At 33.1% G+C, this 17772-nt stretch overlaps 1 protein-coding gene, 1 non-coding gene and 1 pseudogene across 3 annotated transcripts; 1 reads left to right on the top strand and 2 right to left on the bottom strand.

Moving 5' to 3' along the window:
- Window positions 1–4758: 4758 nt before the first annotated feature.
- LOC149494909 (uncharacterized) lies at window positions 4759–12266 on the top strand. Its single transcript, XM_089724453.1, has 2 exons — window positions 4759–10663; window positions 11911–12266. The coding sequence occupies exon 1, from the start codon at window positions 4759–4761 to the stop codon at window positions 7924–7926; it is 3168 nt and encodes a 1055-aa protein (XP_089580579.1). The 3' UTR covers window positions 7927–10663; window positions 11911–12266.
- LOC149494910 (small nucleolar RNA R71) lies at window positions 5353–5459 on the bottom strand. The gene has a single exon (XR_016321919.1). It is a non-coding gene; the product is annotated as a small nucleolar RNA R71 (small nucleolar RNA).
- Window positions 12267–14680: 2414 nt separating the features above from the next.
- Window positions 14681–17291, bottom strand: LOC149494908 (uncharacterized; annotated as a pseudogene). The gene is made up of 3 exons (XR_016321610.1): window positions 17096–17291; window positions 16343–16523; window positions 14681–16041 (listed from the first exon to the last, which is right to left on the bottom strand). The product of XR_016321610.1 is annotated as an uncharacterized LOC149494908 (transcript).
- Between the last annotated feature and the right edge of the window lie 481 nt (window positions 17292–17772).

Genomic DNA, 17772 nt, shown 5'->3' with positions numbered 1-17772 from the left:
TATATATACGAAATAAATTGTGGTTTCGGTTCCATAAATGGAAAAATAAACAGTCGAAAACTAGGTTTCCGATTCAACGGTAAATAAGGTGTATATATATATATATATATATATATATATATATATATATATATATATATATATATATATATATATATAGTAATCAATAAAATAACTCACCTGACACCTAGAAAAAAAAAATATGGAATCGCAACCAACACCGATAGAGCAGAATACAAAATATGGAATCAAATCGACTGTAAAATATCTCAAGAAGAATGAAATTTATGAGGAATAAAATGCAGAAAGAAGAAGATGAAAAAAACAAAATGAAAGCGAAATCGTAGAATAAAAATCGATTTTCTGATAAGAACAAAAATAAAAATAAAAATGAAATTGTAGAATAGATATTAATTTTCCTGAAGAATAGAAATGAAAACGAAAATGAAATCGTAGAATAAAAATTGATTTTTTGATGAGGACTCTCACATCAGTCGTGACTGTGACGATGACTCTCATGTGGGTCTTGCTGCCAAAGGCAGTTCACGTCTGCCATTAAAATAAGTAGTAAAAGAAGAAACATTAGTTTCAAAGTGACAAACAATAGTATCCAAATAGAAAATAAAAACCTCATTACGTGAAAAGGTAAATAAGTAAATCACTATCGAAACTGATATCGTTTTAATAATTTAGGTCAAAATGAGATTTTAAAACTAAAGTTTCAAAATTTGACATATACTACAATATCCTTATTAGAAATAAGTAAAAAAGGTACTACCTTCCCCAAGTGTAGGAACCATTTAAAAAAAAAGTTTAATGTATAAATTTACTATTTTATTTTTTTTGTAAATCTTGTGATACCTTTAATTTAACTTTGACTGAGTGAATACCATAATTTATAAAATTGTACACATTAAAATGCTCCAACTTGTGAAATTAAATCATTGATAGTGTTATTTTTATAGTTTTTTTAATGTAATTTTTATTAAAGTTTTTTTAGTATTTTTAATTACTTTATTTAGTTTTTATCTTAATTTTATTTGTGTTTTCATATAAAAGCTTCCTTGAATCATAATTAACTTGATCTTAAGGAATTTGTAGGGTTTTTGCACAGAAAAGGACAAAATGAAGCAAAAATATTTTAGCACACACAGCCCGTGCCAATCAGCACGACCGTGCTAAAACCAAGGAAAATCAAGCAAAGAGTCAGACCCTGGCACGCCCTAGCCGTGCTAAACAGCACGCCCATGCTGCACATGCGCTAGACTTCCAGAGCCTAGCACGCCCCGCCCGTGCTACAAGACCCTATTCAAGCGTGCTAGACAGCATGGCCCGTGCTGAGTCCTCCACAAAGCCAAAACCTGGCACGTCCAGACTGTGCTTCCTAGCACGCCCGTGCTAAATACCAAGTGCTGATTTAAGTCAAAATTTCCAACCATTCCTTATCATTTTCATGAGCTCACCTTGGATACTTTCTTGACATGCAAATCAAGTTCTAATCTATGTACATGGAAGAGACATGATCGAGAGAAATTTAAGGCCTAATGAGAACTTTATTTCCTAAACAAGGTGGAATTTATTCCCTAAACAATGTAGAAGTTCTCTCCCAAGAAGTCTATATAAAGAGAGGAAGGATCCCAATTCAACCATCTCATATCCCATCTCATATATCTCTCATTCTCTTAGTCTTGTACATGGTTTTATTTCTATAGAAGTTAAGTATTCAAGAGTTGTGCAAAGGTTCAAGGAAGCCATCCAAAGCCAATTGTTAACTAGTTCTTATTTCTAAACTCTTAATCTTGTTTATTTCTTTCATTATTCTTATTGATTATGAAATATTTATCAAGTATTGTTGAGTTTTATTTAAGTACTATGTCTAACTAAACTCTTATACTAGGGATTTTATGTAGTTTAACTTCTTTTCCAATTTATAATATTAGATTTATTTTTCATTGTTTAAGTTATGATTCATTGATAAACTTAATGCTTCCAGGCAGAGGTTATCCCCTGGATTGATTTATTTTACTAATCACTGTTGGAAGAAGGATTTTTAATATGAAAAAGTTAATGAATTACATGAGAATAAGAACTTGATGCGGAAGCTATATAGTTTGAATATACTATTGGAAGATAGGTAGTTAAATCGAATTAAAACAGCTAACAATAAATCGGGAGAGCTTGTTAGCGAATTTAGAGTTGTTTCCCCTACTTGAACAATTAAAATTGATTAATAAACTAATGAAATAAATTGGATAGAATTAAGTGAAATCAAACTCCCTAGTAGTTTTAAATCCTTGATTTCTTTAATCAATAATTGCTTGCTTAACTTCTTATTTTTACTTGTTGAATTTAATTTATATAAACAATTTGCTCATTTATCGTTTAAATAATAATAGGTTAACATAATTTTGGTACGTGGTATACAATCCCTGTGGATACGATACTCTACTCATTCTATATTACTTGTAGCGATTTCGTACACTTGCGAAAATCACTATCAATCATAATTAAAAAAAATAAGAAAATAATTATTCTAAAAGTTGTACTAATATATATAGGACCCTTTTGGTCTCTTAAAGGACAACAATAATTCAATTATTACTACTCTAATTTCTTTATGAAATTCCCATTAAATTTTACTACTCCATTTATGAACCGAATCAATGAAACTAAAGATTTTTAAACAGTGTTCATGTTGAAGGTTATGGCATTCTTGTTGTCACATTATGAAAACATTTTGTTTATTACTATTGTATTATGTTGCAGCCTTTTTAGTTTTAGAAGTATGGCTTAGATAGTTAACTATGAGATAAGTTACGAAGTAAAGATAAAAGTATGGGCAAGTGTGAGATTGATAGTAAACCGTACTTGTGATACTTTAATCTTTCTGTATTTAAGTATGAAACTTGATCAATGAATTATGCCCACTGTGAAAACTCCTATTTCATAATGTTTTTCATAATCCTTCTCCTTTGAAGCCTAAAATCTGCAGAATTTGTTCCTTTCTTTACTGCAAAATTTGTTTCTAAAAGTTCTGCAGATAATGTTATTTCTCATTCACTTCTTTGCCCAAAACTCTAACAGTTCTAACTTTATCTTTTCTTTTTTATAAGTGCATGGTCAAAAATACCCAACTAACTCTTATGTGTTTTTGTGGAAATTTAGGGACAATTGAGATGACAACAAATCGGTGAGTTTAAAGACAAAAAAATGTAATCAAGTGACATGTATGTGTTTTCAGAAATTTATTACAAAACACATAGATAACAACCAACAATTGCATTTAAAGACAAACACATGTAATCAAATGTAGCAAATTAATTCCACTTTTCAGTTTACTTTGTTGTTGACCCAAACATATGCCCTAGACAAGACAACATTCTCTTTTTTTTCTATTTTTTTATCAATAAATTAACACCTCGCAATATTTTAATATGCCAGGATAGGGAGATGAATACAAAAGGAAATTTCAAAAGAAAACAACATAATTAAAAAATATTTGATGGGTTTATTATTTGTGCCGAATAAGCTATGAAAATGTGACTATTTTAGTCATATAATTTGGTATTTTTGATGGGTTTGTTGGTCTATGTGATTAAATAGATGTAGGTATTAGTTTGACTCTATTTATTTGCCTTTTTGGGATAAAATCACTAAGTCAGAGGATGAGGAGCTGCTGGATTCTTTTTGGAAGATTTATTCAAAGGTTTTGAAGAATAGAGAGGATCATGAGATTTTATTTTGTTGGATTTGATTTGATTGTAAATATATTTTTCTCAGGTTCCTTTGAAATAGTCTTCTCTTCTCTTCTATAAAAGGGAGAGATGGGCTATTAGTTGGGATATCGGAGTTTTGAGTTAATAATTCTTTTCTTTAGTTTGTAAGCTTGGAAATGGCCATACGTGGCTGAATTCTTTCAATTCCAGCTTAAGGTTTAATCAAGTGCTAGTTCTACCGAAGTGTTGTGAGAATTGTTCTTCTTTTTACTCATTTAACTCTTCAATATTTGTTTATCTCTTGCAATTAATGGTTTAGATGGATATTGTTGTTCTATTTAATTAAGTAAATGGCCAGTTATTTGATTAATTTAGAGTGACAGGTGCTAGTTAATATAATCAAATCCGTAATTGTTTGATTGAGTTAACAATTTGTAGCAATTAATATAGCTTGTTTAGAGCCAGATTTTCAAGTTATATTAAAGGGATAAACAATCTTCTTGAATAGCCTACACATGTTGTTTATTAGATTGAATTGGGTCTTTCTTATTCTTAATGCTACCAATATATTTTAATTTTAGGCGCGTGTCAAAATTAGTTATTGGTAAGGGATTAATCAAAGCGCGTTGTCTTGCTTATTTTGTTACTACGGAAAGACTAGGTTGTTTAAAGCATTTTTGGTAACCATAACCAATTTATTGATTATGTTAATGAGTCAATTTGAATTCAGTGATCAACACGAAGAACTAGTACAAGATTGACCTTGGCTGGAAATATTTCTCCAATTGAATTTCCCATTTTTAAATTACTATTTTTGCTAGATTCAATAATTTTTCCAATCCTCCCATTCATAATTCATTTTTATTTTCTGGTTTTAAAAATAATATTTTTAATCTCTAGTCTCTGTAGATTTCGACCTTACTCACCATTTTCTTCAAGTTCTTTAAATTGGTAGTGAGATTATTAATTTTGGCGGATTCGACACCGACCAAATTTTGGCGCCGTTGCCGGGGACTAGAGTTAATTAATTATATTTTTTTTTATGACCAGATTAGATAGTACAGGTGATCTCCAATACGATTCTGAAATCGAGAAAACTGCTAGACGATTGAGAAAAGAGGCAAAGCAGAAGAAACAATTGTCTACAGCTGCTACAGTGACTCTAGAGCAAACAATTGATCCTGAAGTTCCTACAACTACTTCACACCCAGAAGAAACTGTTGTTCTTGAACTTTCTGAAAGTTCAGGTGAGTTTGAACCGGAAGAGGAGATGGCTGATCAGAGAACATTAAGGCAGTTGGCAACACCTCCAATTAATCAAACTCCTCTTTGCATCACATACCCAGCCTCGGAGGCTGCATTTGAGCTTAAATTAGGTTTGATCCAATTATTGCCCACTTTTAGAGGTTTGTTGGATGAAGATCCTCACAAACATTTAAAGGAATTTCATGTTGTATGCTCTACCATGAAACCCCATGGAATTTCTGAGGAACAAATAAAATTAAGAGCTTTTCCTTTCTCTTTAGCCGATTCTGCCAAAGAGTGGTTATTTTATTTGCCATCCGGATCTATTACGTCATGGACAGAAATGGTAAGAACTTTCTTAGATAAATTCTTTCCTGCTTCAAGGGCTGCCAGCATTAGAAGAGATATTTGTGGGAGTCGACAAAAGAATAATGAAACTCTACATGAGTATTGGGAGAGATTTAAGAAAATGTGCGCAAGCTGTCCGCAACATGGGTTTTCTGATCAAGCCTTAATACAATATTTTTATGAAGGTTTATTACCTATGGAGAGGCAAATGATAGATGCAGCAAGTGGTGGAGCAATCGATAATAAAACTCCCCAAGCCGCAAGGGAATTGATTTCCACGATGGCTGTAAATTCTCAACAATTAGGGTCTCGCCATGAACCTTCGAGAAATATTAATGAGGTAAGTATTTCTTCTCTTGAAAATAAAATTAATGATTTAACATCTTTGGTTCAGAATTTAGCTGTAGGGAAAGGGCAGCAAGTTAAAGCTTGTGGAATTTGCGCCTATACTGGACATCCTACAGACATGTGTCCAACTTTGCAAGATGAAAGTCAAGAACAAGCCAATGCAATGGGAAATTTTTTGCGTCCTCAACGGAAATATGATCCGTATTCAAATACCTATAATCCGGGCTGGCGAGACCATCCAAATTTGAGCTACGGAACAAAGCCGTCAAATTTTCTAAAATTTCAGAATAGGCAGCCAGCACCTGATCATGGATCTTCTAGTTCAGGTATGTCTCTTGAAGACATTGTTAAATCACTTGCTACTAACACTATGCAATTTCAGCAAGAGACACGAACTAGCATCCAAAATTTGGAGAACCAAGTTAGCCAATTAGCCACTTCATTGGGTAAGTTAGAGTCTCAAGGTAAGTTACCTTCTCAAACTATTTTGAATCCGAAACAGAATGCAAATGCAATTACTTTGAGGAGTGGCAAGGAGCTGGAAATTCCAGCAGCAAAAAATTGTGTACGTGACTTGGTACCGGAGGAAGAAGTAGAGATGGTCAAGCCAACCGATGGTGCGGAGTTGGAGAAATCTAAAATTCTGAAGATTCAGCCCCCTTTTCCTCAAAGATTTGCCAAGTCTAAGAGGGAAGAAGAAGAGAAAGAAATTCTTGACATATTCCGGAAAGTGGAAATCAATATTCCAATACTCGATGCTATCAAGAAAATACCCAGGTACGCAAAGTTTCTTAAAGAGTTGTGCACTAATAAAAAGAAATTATCTGGGTATATTGATGTGGGAGAAAATGTTTCTGCTGTGCTTCAAAGAAAATTACCCCAAAAATGCAAAGACAAAGGTATGTTTGCCATACCTTGTCAAATTGGTAATTTCGGGATTGATAGGGCTATGTGTGATTTAGGAGCATCAATAAATGTAATGTCTTATTCTATTTATTTGCAACTAAATGCTGGCCCTTTAAAAGAAACTGGGATACTTATTGTTCTTGCCGATAGATCTATAGTTTACCCCAAGGGAGTGTTGGAAGATGTGTTAGTTCAGGTGAATAACTTAATATTTCCAACAGATTTTTATGTTATTGATATGGAGGATGATAAATCTTCTAATTCCTGTAATTTACTGCTTGGAAGACCCTTTCTTAGTACCGCTAGAACTAAGATAAATGTGTATGAGGGGACATTAACTATGGAATTTGATGGTGAGGTGATTAAATTTAATGTTTATGATGCCATGAAATTTCCCAATGATGTTTCTTCTGTTTGTGGCATAGATGTTATTGAACCATTGACTGAAAAAGTGCTTCATTTGAATGAAGAAGATAAGCTTAAGGTTGTGCTTTGCAATGACTTAAATTCAGAAAGCCTTGGAAAGCTTGAAGAAAAGTTTGTGATTGAAGAAGAATTACATGAAGTGGTGCTTGCATTAAAAGCACAAGACCCTAAGGTAAGTGATGGACCTATAATTAATTTACCTAAATGTCACCTCGCTCTTTTGCCTTCTGTTTTGCAGCCACCAAAATTGGAGCTTAAGCCACTGCCTCAACAATTGAAGTATGTGTTTCTGGGTGAAGAAGAAACCATTCCAGTGATTATTTCAAATAAACTCAAGAAGGAGGAGGAGAAGAAGTTCATTCAGGTTCTTATGAAGTATAAGAATGCTATAGGGTGGACTATTGCTGACATCAAAGGCATAAGTCCATCCATATGCATGCATAAAATTTTGCTTGAAGAAGATAGCAGGCCAAGGAGAGAAGCACAGAGGCGTCTTAACCCACCTATGATGGAGCTTGTCAAGAAAGAAATCGTAAAGCTTTTGGATTCTGGTGTGATTTATCCAATTTCAAATAGCAAGTGGGTAAGCCCCGTTCATGTAGTACCTAAGAAAACGGGCATTAATGTGGTAGAAAATCCCGATGGTGAGTTAGTTCCTACTCGAGTTCAAAATGGATGGCGTGTTTGTATAGATTACAGGAAACTAAATGCAGCAACGAGGAAAGACCACTTTTCGCTGCCATTTATTGACCATATGCTTGAAAGGTTAGCGAGTAGAACTCATTATTGTTGTGTAGATGGATATTCAGGATTTTATCAAATTCCAGTTGCACCCGAAGATCAAGAAAATACAACATTCATATGTACATTTGAAACTTTTGCTTACCGACGAATGCCGTTTGGGCTTTGCAATGCCCCAGCAACGTTTCAACGGTGAATGGTAAGTATCTTTTCTGATTTTGTAGAGAACATTATAGAAGTTTTTATGGACGATTTTACTGTTTATGGAAATTCTTTTGATGAATGTTTAATAAATCTTGAAAAAGTTTTGGGAAGATGCTTAGAATCTAACCTTGTTCTTAATTATGAAAAATGTCATTTTATGGTTGATCAAGGGCTTATTTTGGGTCATATTGTTTCTTCTAGGGGTATAGAGGTAGATAAGGCAAAAGTCGATGTTATAAAATCTTTACCTTACCCCGTAAGTGTACGGGAAGTTCGCTCTTTTCTTGGACATACAGGCTTTTATCGACGATTTATCAAGGACTTCTCAAATATTGCTCAACCTTTATGTAAACTCTTGCAAAAGGATGTTGATTTTCAGTTTGATGAAGCCTGTAAGCAAGCATTTGACATATTGAAAGAGAAGTTGATCACAGCCCCTATTGTTCAAGCTCCAAACTGGAATTTTCCATTCGAGATAATGTGTGACGCTAGCAATCATGCTGTAGGGGCTGTTCTTGGGCAGAGAATTGGCAAGGAACCTCATGTTATTTATTATGCCTCAAGAACACTTGATAGTGCTCAAAGCAACTACTCCATAATGGAAAAAGAACTGTTAGCTATTGTATTTGCTTTAGAAAAATTCCGTTCTTATTTGCTTTGCACTAAGGTTATTGTGTTTTCTGATCATGCAGCTCTGCGGTATTTGTTGAAGAAGAAAGAAGCTAAACCTAGGCTAATAAGATGGATCTTGTTACTGCAAGAATTTGATGTAGAAATTAGAGATAAGAGGGGGTCTGAAAATTTGGTGGCAGACCATCTTAGCCGGGTACCTTTGACAGAGGAAACTCTACCTTTAAATGATGCATTTCCAGATGAGTATCTTTTCTCTTTAAGTAATAGTACTCCTTGGTTTTGCTGACATTGTCAATTACTTAGTTACTAGATCATTGCCTGATGATTTAACTAAGCATGAAAAAGATAAAATTAAAATTGATGCCAAATACTATGCTTGGGATGACCCTTATTTGTGGAAATATTGTTCAGATCAAATAATTAGAAGGTGTGTCACTAATGATGAGGTTGAGTCCATTCTTACATTTTGTCATTCTTATGCTTGTGGTGGTCATTTTGGACCTAAGAGAATAGCTCGTAAGGTTCTTGAATGTGGATTTTATTGGCCAACATTATTCCATGATTCATATATTTTTTGTAAAGCTTGTGCTAATTGTCAAAGAACTGGAAATTTAGGACATAGAGATCAAATGCCCCCTAATCCTATTTTGATTTGTGAAATTTTTTATGTGTGGGGTATAGACTTCATGGGTCCTTTTCCTGCTTCTTTTGGTTACACTTACATATTGCTTGCTGTTGATTATGTTTCTAAGTGGGTAGAAGCTAAGGCTTGTCGAAATGATAATGCTAAAACTGTTGTGGATTTTGTGAAGTCTAATATTTTTGCCAGGTTTGGAACTCCAAGAGCTATCATTAGCGATCGAGGGACACATTTTTGTAATAAGACAATGGAAACTCTCTTCAAGAAATATGGGGTTACTCATCGAACTTCTACTGCCTACCATCCTCAGACAAGCGGGCAAGCGGAAGTATCGAATAGGGAAATTAAGTCAATTCTGGAGAAAACAGTGAGTCCAAATCGAAAGGATTGGAGTTTGCGTTTAGATGATGCTCTGTGGGCGTATCGCACAGCCTATAAAACACCTATAGGAATGTCTCCTTACCGAATGGTTTTTGGGAAACCATGCCATTTACCGGTGGAATTAGAACATCGAGCTTATTGGGCTGTAAAGAAGTGCAATATGGACGTGGATGCTGTTGGAGAACATAGGAAGTTGCAATTACAGGAGCTGGAAGAGATTAGAAATGATGCTTATTAGAGTTCTCGGATTTACAAGGAGAAAACTAAGGCCTTTCATGATAATTCAATTTCAAGAAAGCAATTTTTAATTGGCCAGAAAGTTTTACTCTATCATTCAAGACTGAAATTGTTTCCAGGAAAGTTAAGGTCTAGATGGATTGGACCTTTTGTGGTTATCAATATTTTTCCTCATGGTGCAGTGGAAATTCAGAGTTTAGAGACTAATAAAATTTTTAAGGTTAATGGGCACCGATTGAAACCATTCTATGAGGGATTTCGAGCAGCAACAGAGGAAATATCATTGGAAATTCCTAAAGTTCAGGTTTGAAAGTAGGAAGTTTGAAAATAAAAGAGTAGATGAATAAAAAATGTAATAAAGTTTCTTTTTGTTTTATTTTAATTTTATTTATTTATTTATTTATTTTTAGTCATCTTCTTTAATAAAATGATCCAATTTGATTGTTTTTGGATGCAGAAGCCGTGATCTTTCCTTGGGAGAGTTTAATGGAATATGAAATTTTAATAGGCCTTATAAGCGTCAAGTGTGGGCTTTTTCTTATTATATTATGTTCTCCTATTTTGTTTTTGACTCATATATACAGCACGTGAGTAAGGTGAGAACAAAAGAAATGAAAAGGAGAAGTGAATTTCATTCAGCCGACATTCCCAGACTCTCTCCCCCACGCGAAGCAGAGATCGTTCAGTCTCTGTTCAGATCGCCCAACGCCAGCAAAAATAGAGCCCAATCAGTAGCTTCGGAGCCATTCCCTCTTCTTCTAGTAGCAGTGTTCGAAGGTTTTGTACCCAATAGATGCGTCCCCTGTTTTGGTTTTAGATCACAAGTCCAGCAGTTCAGGTAAGTTTTCTTGGACATAAATTTCAATTTCTGTTTTTTTTTTTTTTTTGCTTGGATTTGTGTTGGGTATTACATTGGGACAATGTAATTTAAGTGTGGGGGAGGGAATTTTGAGCTAGAAAAATCATTAATATGAAATTTGGGTTCAATTGCTAATTGTTTTGGTTAAATTTTGCTGGGTATTGTAATAATCAGCAGCAATTTTGTTGGGTCTTGTTAAAATGTGAGTAATTTGTTCTAATATTTGCTTGAATTTGATATTGATTTTGGGTAGCTGAAATTCTGATGATTAGGGAATTTTATCTTAACTTAGAACAGCCCTTGGAATTCAATAGAAAAACCCTCTTAATTACTTAAGTAAAGTTAATTTGGTAGCTATTATCTCTTGTGAATTTAGAATAAATTATTGAATGTAGTTATTCTTTTTGACATAATATATGAGGCTTGAATGAATCATGGTTAAATTTCTGAATTGCTTGATCATAATTCACATCCATTGCTTTTCCAATTATTGTATAAACAGCTTGGGTATGGAGATGAGTATGTGTGTGTTTACTTTTGAATTTAAGGTTACTAAATTGAAAAAAAAAAAAAAAAAAACAGCAAGTAATTAAATTAAGACTTGAGCAGTCGAGGTACTCCGCTGTCCGAGTTTGGGCAAAGAGTAGTGTTAGTAGCCACTTGAGTTTGTGACTCCAAGTACCCGCAAGCGGGTTACTAATGATGACACACTCAGGCAATTGATAAATGTTCAAGCACACAAAAAAAATAATAAAAATAAATAAAAATAAATAAAGAAATAAAAGTTCAGCATTATTTGTTTTGTGTGCGATTGCAATGATTTTCTGTGACCAAGCTGTTTAACAAATAATTCTTTAAGCAATGGTTTAATTGATATGGAATTTAAATTGCATGTTTAAAATTACAAAGTTCAAGCCTAGTCTATTATGTTTGAAAGAATGTAAATTCAATTCTTTATTCTCCATAGATTTCAGATTTGAATATTCAACTCAGCTTTACTTTTGTAATTAAGGTTGCTTTTCTAAAGATATTCTTATAAGAGTTGTGAAGAGTTGGGTGAATTTCCTTTTGTGTAGATTGAGTTTTTCCTTGAGGACAAGCAAATATTAAGTGTGGGGGAATTTGATGGGTTTATTATTTGTGCCGAATAACCTATGAAAATGTGACTATTTTAGTCATATAATTTGGTATTTTTGATGGGTTTGTTGGTCTATGTGATTAAATAGATGCAGGTATTAGTTTGACTCTATTTATTTGCCTTTTTGGGATAAAATCACTAAGTCAGAGGATGAGGAGCTGCTGGATTCTTTTTGGAAGATTTATTGAAAGGTTTTGAAGAATAGAGAGGATCATGGGATTTTATTTTGTTGGATTTGATTTGATTGTAAATATATTTTTCTCAGTTTCCTTTGAAATAGTCTTCTCTTCTCTTCTATAAAAGGGAGAGATGGGCTATTAGTTGGGATATCGGAGTTTTGAGTTAATAATTCTTTTCTTTAGTTTGTAAGCTTGGAAATGGCCATACGTGGCTGAATTCTTTCAATTCCAGCTTAAGGTTTAATCAAGTGCTAGTTCTACCGAAGTGTTGTGAGAATTATTCTTCTTTTTACTCATTTAACTCTTCAATATTTGTTTATCTCTTGCAATTAATGGTTTAGATGGATATTGTTGTTCTATTTAATTAACTAAATGGCCAGTTATTTGATTAATTTAGAGTGACATGTGCTAGTTAATATAATCAAATCCGTAATTGTTTGATTAAGTTAACAATTTGTAACAATTAATATTGCTTGTTTAGAGCCAGATTTTCAAGTTATATTAAAGGGATAAACAATCTTCTTGAATAGACTACACATGTTGTTTATTAGATTGAATTGGGTCTTTCTTATTCTTAATGCTACCAATATATTTTAATTTTAGGCGCGTGTCAAAATTAGTTATTGGTAAGAGATTAATCAAAGCGCGTTGTCTTGCTTATTCTGTTACTACGGAAAGACTAGGTTGTTTAAAGCATTTTTGGTAACCATAACCAATTTATTGATTATGTTAATGAGTCAATTTGAATTCAGTGATCAACACGAAAAACTAGAACAAGATTGACCTTGGCTGGAAATATTTCTCCAATTGAATTTCCCATTTTTAAATTACTATTTTTGCTAGGTTCAATAATTTTTCCAATCCTCCCATTCATAATTCATTTTTATTTTCTGGTTTTAAAAATAATATTTTTAATCTCTAGTCTCTGTGGATTTCGACCTTACTCACCATTTTCTTCAAGTTCTTTAAATTGGTAGTGAGATTATTAATTTTGGCGGATTCGACACCGGCCAATATTTTTTTTTCCAAAATAATGGTGCCACGATGATTAAATAACTAATTAGACATTCCAAAGCTTAGGAACTATTTAGTTTTAAATGAAATAATGTTGTCATGGTTTGGTTTTTTCATAATTTTATAATATATCAAAAAATTTCAAATATAATTGTTCACTTTTCAAATTTGCTAACTTGATAGTGCATTTTTAAGATTAGACTTGCCTAGACGAGGTCTACGACTATGAACATTTTAAAAATTGTTTCCATTTTATTCTTTTTTTTAGTGTATAATTAGAAATACCTTGAATTCAATAAATAAAAATAATTTTACATTGGTTTGATTTATAGTGAGTCCATAAACCGGGTCTAAACAAGTCAATCCCATTTTTATGATTTTAAAATGACAAAATACATTAATTTGTTTGAAAATTCGTACATTAATTTGTTTGAAAATTCGTAAGAGACTTTTTATTAAATAATGAATAAAGATGATTTCAATTGTCTATTGAAAATTTGGGTAAACTATTAAATACCTTTAAACTTTGCGTCGTGTAATAATTTCACCATAAATTCAATTTAACCCCTCAAGCACTCCAACTAAATTTTTTTGTCACAATTACACCCCAATTCGAAATTGGTCAAAATTAATGAATAATATATATTAAATATGGGTCCTATAACTTATACTTGAATTAACTTAACCCAAAGAATGAATCGGCTAAATTATACTATAAAATACCCCAGACTTTGGCGATTATAACAATTTCACCCCTAAATAACCTTAATTACTCAAACACTCACTTTTAACTTTTTATCACAACTGCACCTTGAATTCAAATTATAGCAAATATATGGTTCTAATAAGGGGTCACAGTCAATTACAATTTCACCTTAGATTCAAATTTTATCTTATTTTAATAGAGCTCCTAAATTACTAGATAAGTATCAATTGTAAAACACTATATCAATTTAGAAATGTTGCAATCTGTACATTAATAAAAAGTCCTTAATAAATGTCAAAAATGAAGTTTCAAACTAAACAAAACATCATATGTTAGGAATGAAGATAACCTAATTTTGGTTAAAAAAAAAAAAAAAAAAAAAACCAATAGAAGATGAAGTAACAAAACCAAAAATGAAGTAATAAAGTAATAAAATGAAAAATGAAAAACGAAATCTAAATAAAACGAAAAATTAGGAAAAAGTACAAACAGAAAAATGATCATAGATGAATTTTAAATAAGAAAATAAGACGATAACATTTCAACAAGTGAAGATTTCGCTTACCAGCCAAAAATAAGAAAATATATCACAGGAAGTGAAGGTCAAAACTATCTTTACCTCCAATAAGACAAATGCATGTCAATTTTTATAAAAGATAAAAACCAATTATATTATGCTGCCATCTAAGCACTACGGTGTACAGTAAAATAGTATCAACACACTTCACCTCAAAAAGAATGACCTTGATAAGTGACCAGACGGAAAAGCAAGTAAATTATGCTCGTCATGTGCATTAAATACACATGCATGGAAGCTCCAGGTATAATATGTGTACATTGCATCTATTTTCCTTTTCTTCAATTAGACTATATCATCTGATATATTTTTCAAAAGAAATTGTTGTGCCCATTTTCTAAAAGATGCACAGAAATTACTAGGCTCACATGCACACCCTACATAAGCAAACAACTACATAAAACTGATTCTTCCTAGTTATGAATACATAAATCTTACATACTTGTCAGTTTGTCAATTGATAAGGTCATTTACAATGCTAAGACTATCTTCCTAATAAGATTTATATTGTCTCCCAAGATGTCTAAATGTGCAAATGCTGGTCAAGTCTCTATATCCCCAAACGCTTACTCTGTTTGTTACCTAGTGAGATAGTACAAGACACATGATGAGATAATTAACTTCATAAGCACATTCTACAGGTTCTTCTTCTACCAAATACAGAAGGAATGCTAGAATATAAAATTGGGAAAACCAACCGGCAGATTCCAATGACAGGACATTGTTGGAGCAAGTGGACCCAGTCTCTGCTACTTCCTGTCTCTAGATGCAACTGGAGCAGAAATAGATGAGGAGAGGGCATTCGAACCATGAGAATCATGGCCAGCCACACTAATAGGGTTACTACAAGACACTACTGTGAGGATGTCATTAAATGAATTCTCATGCAGAGTACGAGGTTCTGTATATTTTGAACCACAGGAGGAGGCAGCTGAAAAAGCCATTTCAGACACAGAAGCAACACTTAAAGAATCAGACACAGAATAAGAATCATCTGCAAGGCTGTAACAAGCTGTTTCCATCTTTTGGGCGGACCGATGCTCCTCTCCATGAACTGAAGTTGCAGGTGACACCTCACCCATAGAAACAAAAGCATTTTCACCATTAGAATGAACGAATTCATTGGATAGCGATACATGTAATGACCTTTTCTCCTCAGGAGAAACACGAGCACTTTCGTGAGTGGAATCAATGAATTCACTAGGTATTGATGCATGGAGTGGTTCTTTCTCTTCAGGAGCAATTAACTCCAAAGCCTCAGGTATATTGGACTTCTCCAATACTGTATTTTCTTCTGTGCTCAAATCAGAGATTTTATTTGTTGAAATATCATCAATTTCTCCTGGACCTGGTGTGCCCAAATCATTTGTCAAAACATCGTTTATGTTTCCTGGATCAGAGTCAAATGCTGTCACCTCAAGGGAATCCATGGGAGTTGCAGTAGTTGATTGATTTACAAAGTGGTGTCCACTGAACGTATTACTGGGCTGATTCCCCACATCAAAAATCACTGGGCTCTGCAAATGACTGCTTTATGGGATCCATACGTCCATGATCTTCCTCAATACCAATCATAGATTTAATATAGGTACCAACAACAGCATTTCCTTTTATAGCCACTGCTTGAGCCTCACATCTTACAGGATCAACTATAGGAGGAATAATATCTTGAACAACATCGCAAAACTTTTTCATGCTCTCACCCACAGTATGCACCTGGTTTTCAACATATCTAACAGTATTCTGTAAAAGAAGCAGTTCAAGCACAGGGGAATTGCAAAATCAAGTTTGAGGATCTGATATATGCAGGAATGCAGTTACCAAGAACATAATCTACAACTGTGATGCAAGGATATTGATGTATGTGTGTGTGTGTGTGTGTGTTTGTGTGTGTGTGTGTGTGTGTGTTACACTCGTTCAAGTAAACATGAGCAGATACTTCTCAAGAAGAACAGCTAAAACACGTGGAAAATGCTTGTATCCAGGAGATAAAAGAATGAAAAAAAGAAAAAAAAAAAAATAAATAAAAGAGAAGAATCGATACCTGGTTCACAATGCTATCCACTTCCTGGGTCATTGTTTCAAACCTCTGATAAATGTTCCCAACCCAGGCTATACCTTTAGATATTAAATCCATTATAAATATGTATTACACTCAAGAAAATTGAGTAGAACCCGCTTAGAGAACAAGATACAAATTCCAAGTTCAGGTCAACAATTTTAACCTGCACAAGAACAGCTTTAGGCTAAATGAAAGAAATAAACTTTTTAATAATTTTGAAAGTGGAAGAATTTCTCTGTGCACAAGAATTTGTTTTTTTGAAAATTGAAATATTTAAAACATATAAATTCTCAGAATCTGTCTTCTAGTTAAAAATTTAAAACCACAACATAACAATCAAAATAGAGTCATAAAATAGTTGGTCTAATTTGCATTCTCTTCAGTCACTTTATGCAGCTGGCCTCATCAGTACCACATGCATGCATACATACATACATGAAAATCAAAATCATCAATCCATACGAGCTGACTCAAAACTCTTCTTTCTTTTTTCCTTGAAAATAACATTTCCCCCTTTATGCGTCCATTATATTGTATAACATAAAAGAACACAAAAGGCAATCACATAACAAAACTTAACATAAAAGAGGGCAGTAGGAATATATAAAAAAATACAGTCTTCCAACAAAAAGTAGAGAATGAAACTCAACTGATAAACCATACAATTTGATCAAATAGCATCTATAACCCAACACATTAAGAGGAAGATTATTGGGAATGATAAGAGTAAATTACCGGAAATTACGGGTGGGCAGTGATGATCATCGCCGGAAAGGTTGGCATAGCTAACTCAAACAGCGGGGTTTTGATAGAGAGGGAGAGACAGAGGAGATTTTGGAACGAAGAGGATTTAAAAATAGGGTATTATAGCTGTTTCTGGGTAGTAATTTCCTAATCATTACTGGGTGTTATCGATGTTCTGTTCCTAAAACTATTAGGCGTTTCACGAACGGTTCGTCGTTCATTATCTCTGCTTATAATAATTCTCCCTCGAATTATATCACTTTTTTTCTCACGTGTCGTTCAAACATGAGTTTGGAGTTCATGACTACCCTACCGGTTTAGAAGTGTTTTTTTCACGAATCAAACCTTTTAATTTGCAGATGTTATCTCTAAATTTAACCATATTTTGCCTCTCAAGCTGATTGATATGGTTCGAGTTATCACTTTGACCTATGAGTAAGTAAGTTTCGATTTTAATTGAATAATCAAACCAAGCCGATGCTATTTAGTTTGATTGAATTTGATTTATCAACAAGATTAATTCGATTTGATTAATTACAAATGTAAATTTTAATTTTCAATTTTGACTCAGTATTCTATAAATTGAATAGACCAAAATAACCACAAAATAAGAGGTTAATCAATTCAAATTAGAAAATCGAACTAAACCAACATGATTTCAATCAATT

Source organism: Jatropha curcas, chromosome 7 (genome assembly GCF_041381405.1).
Source record: "Jatropha curcas cultivar XTBG-Jc1 chromosome 7, XTBG_Jcur_1.0, whole genome shotgun sequence".
NCBI classification, from domain to species: Eukaryota; Viridiplantae; Streptophyta; class Magnoliopsida; order Malpighiales; family Euphorbiaceae; genus Jatropha; species Jatropha curcas.
Note: the sequence above shows the minus strand (reverse complement) of the source record. Positions and strands in the feature narration are given on the sequence as shown.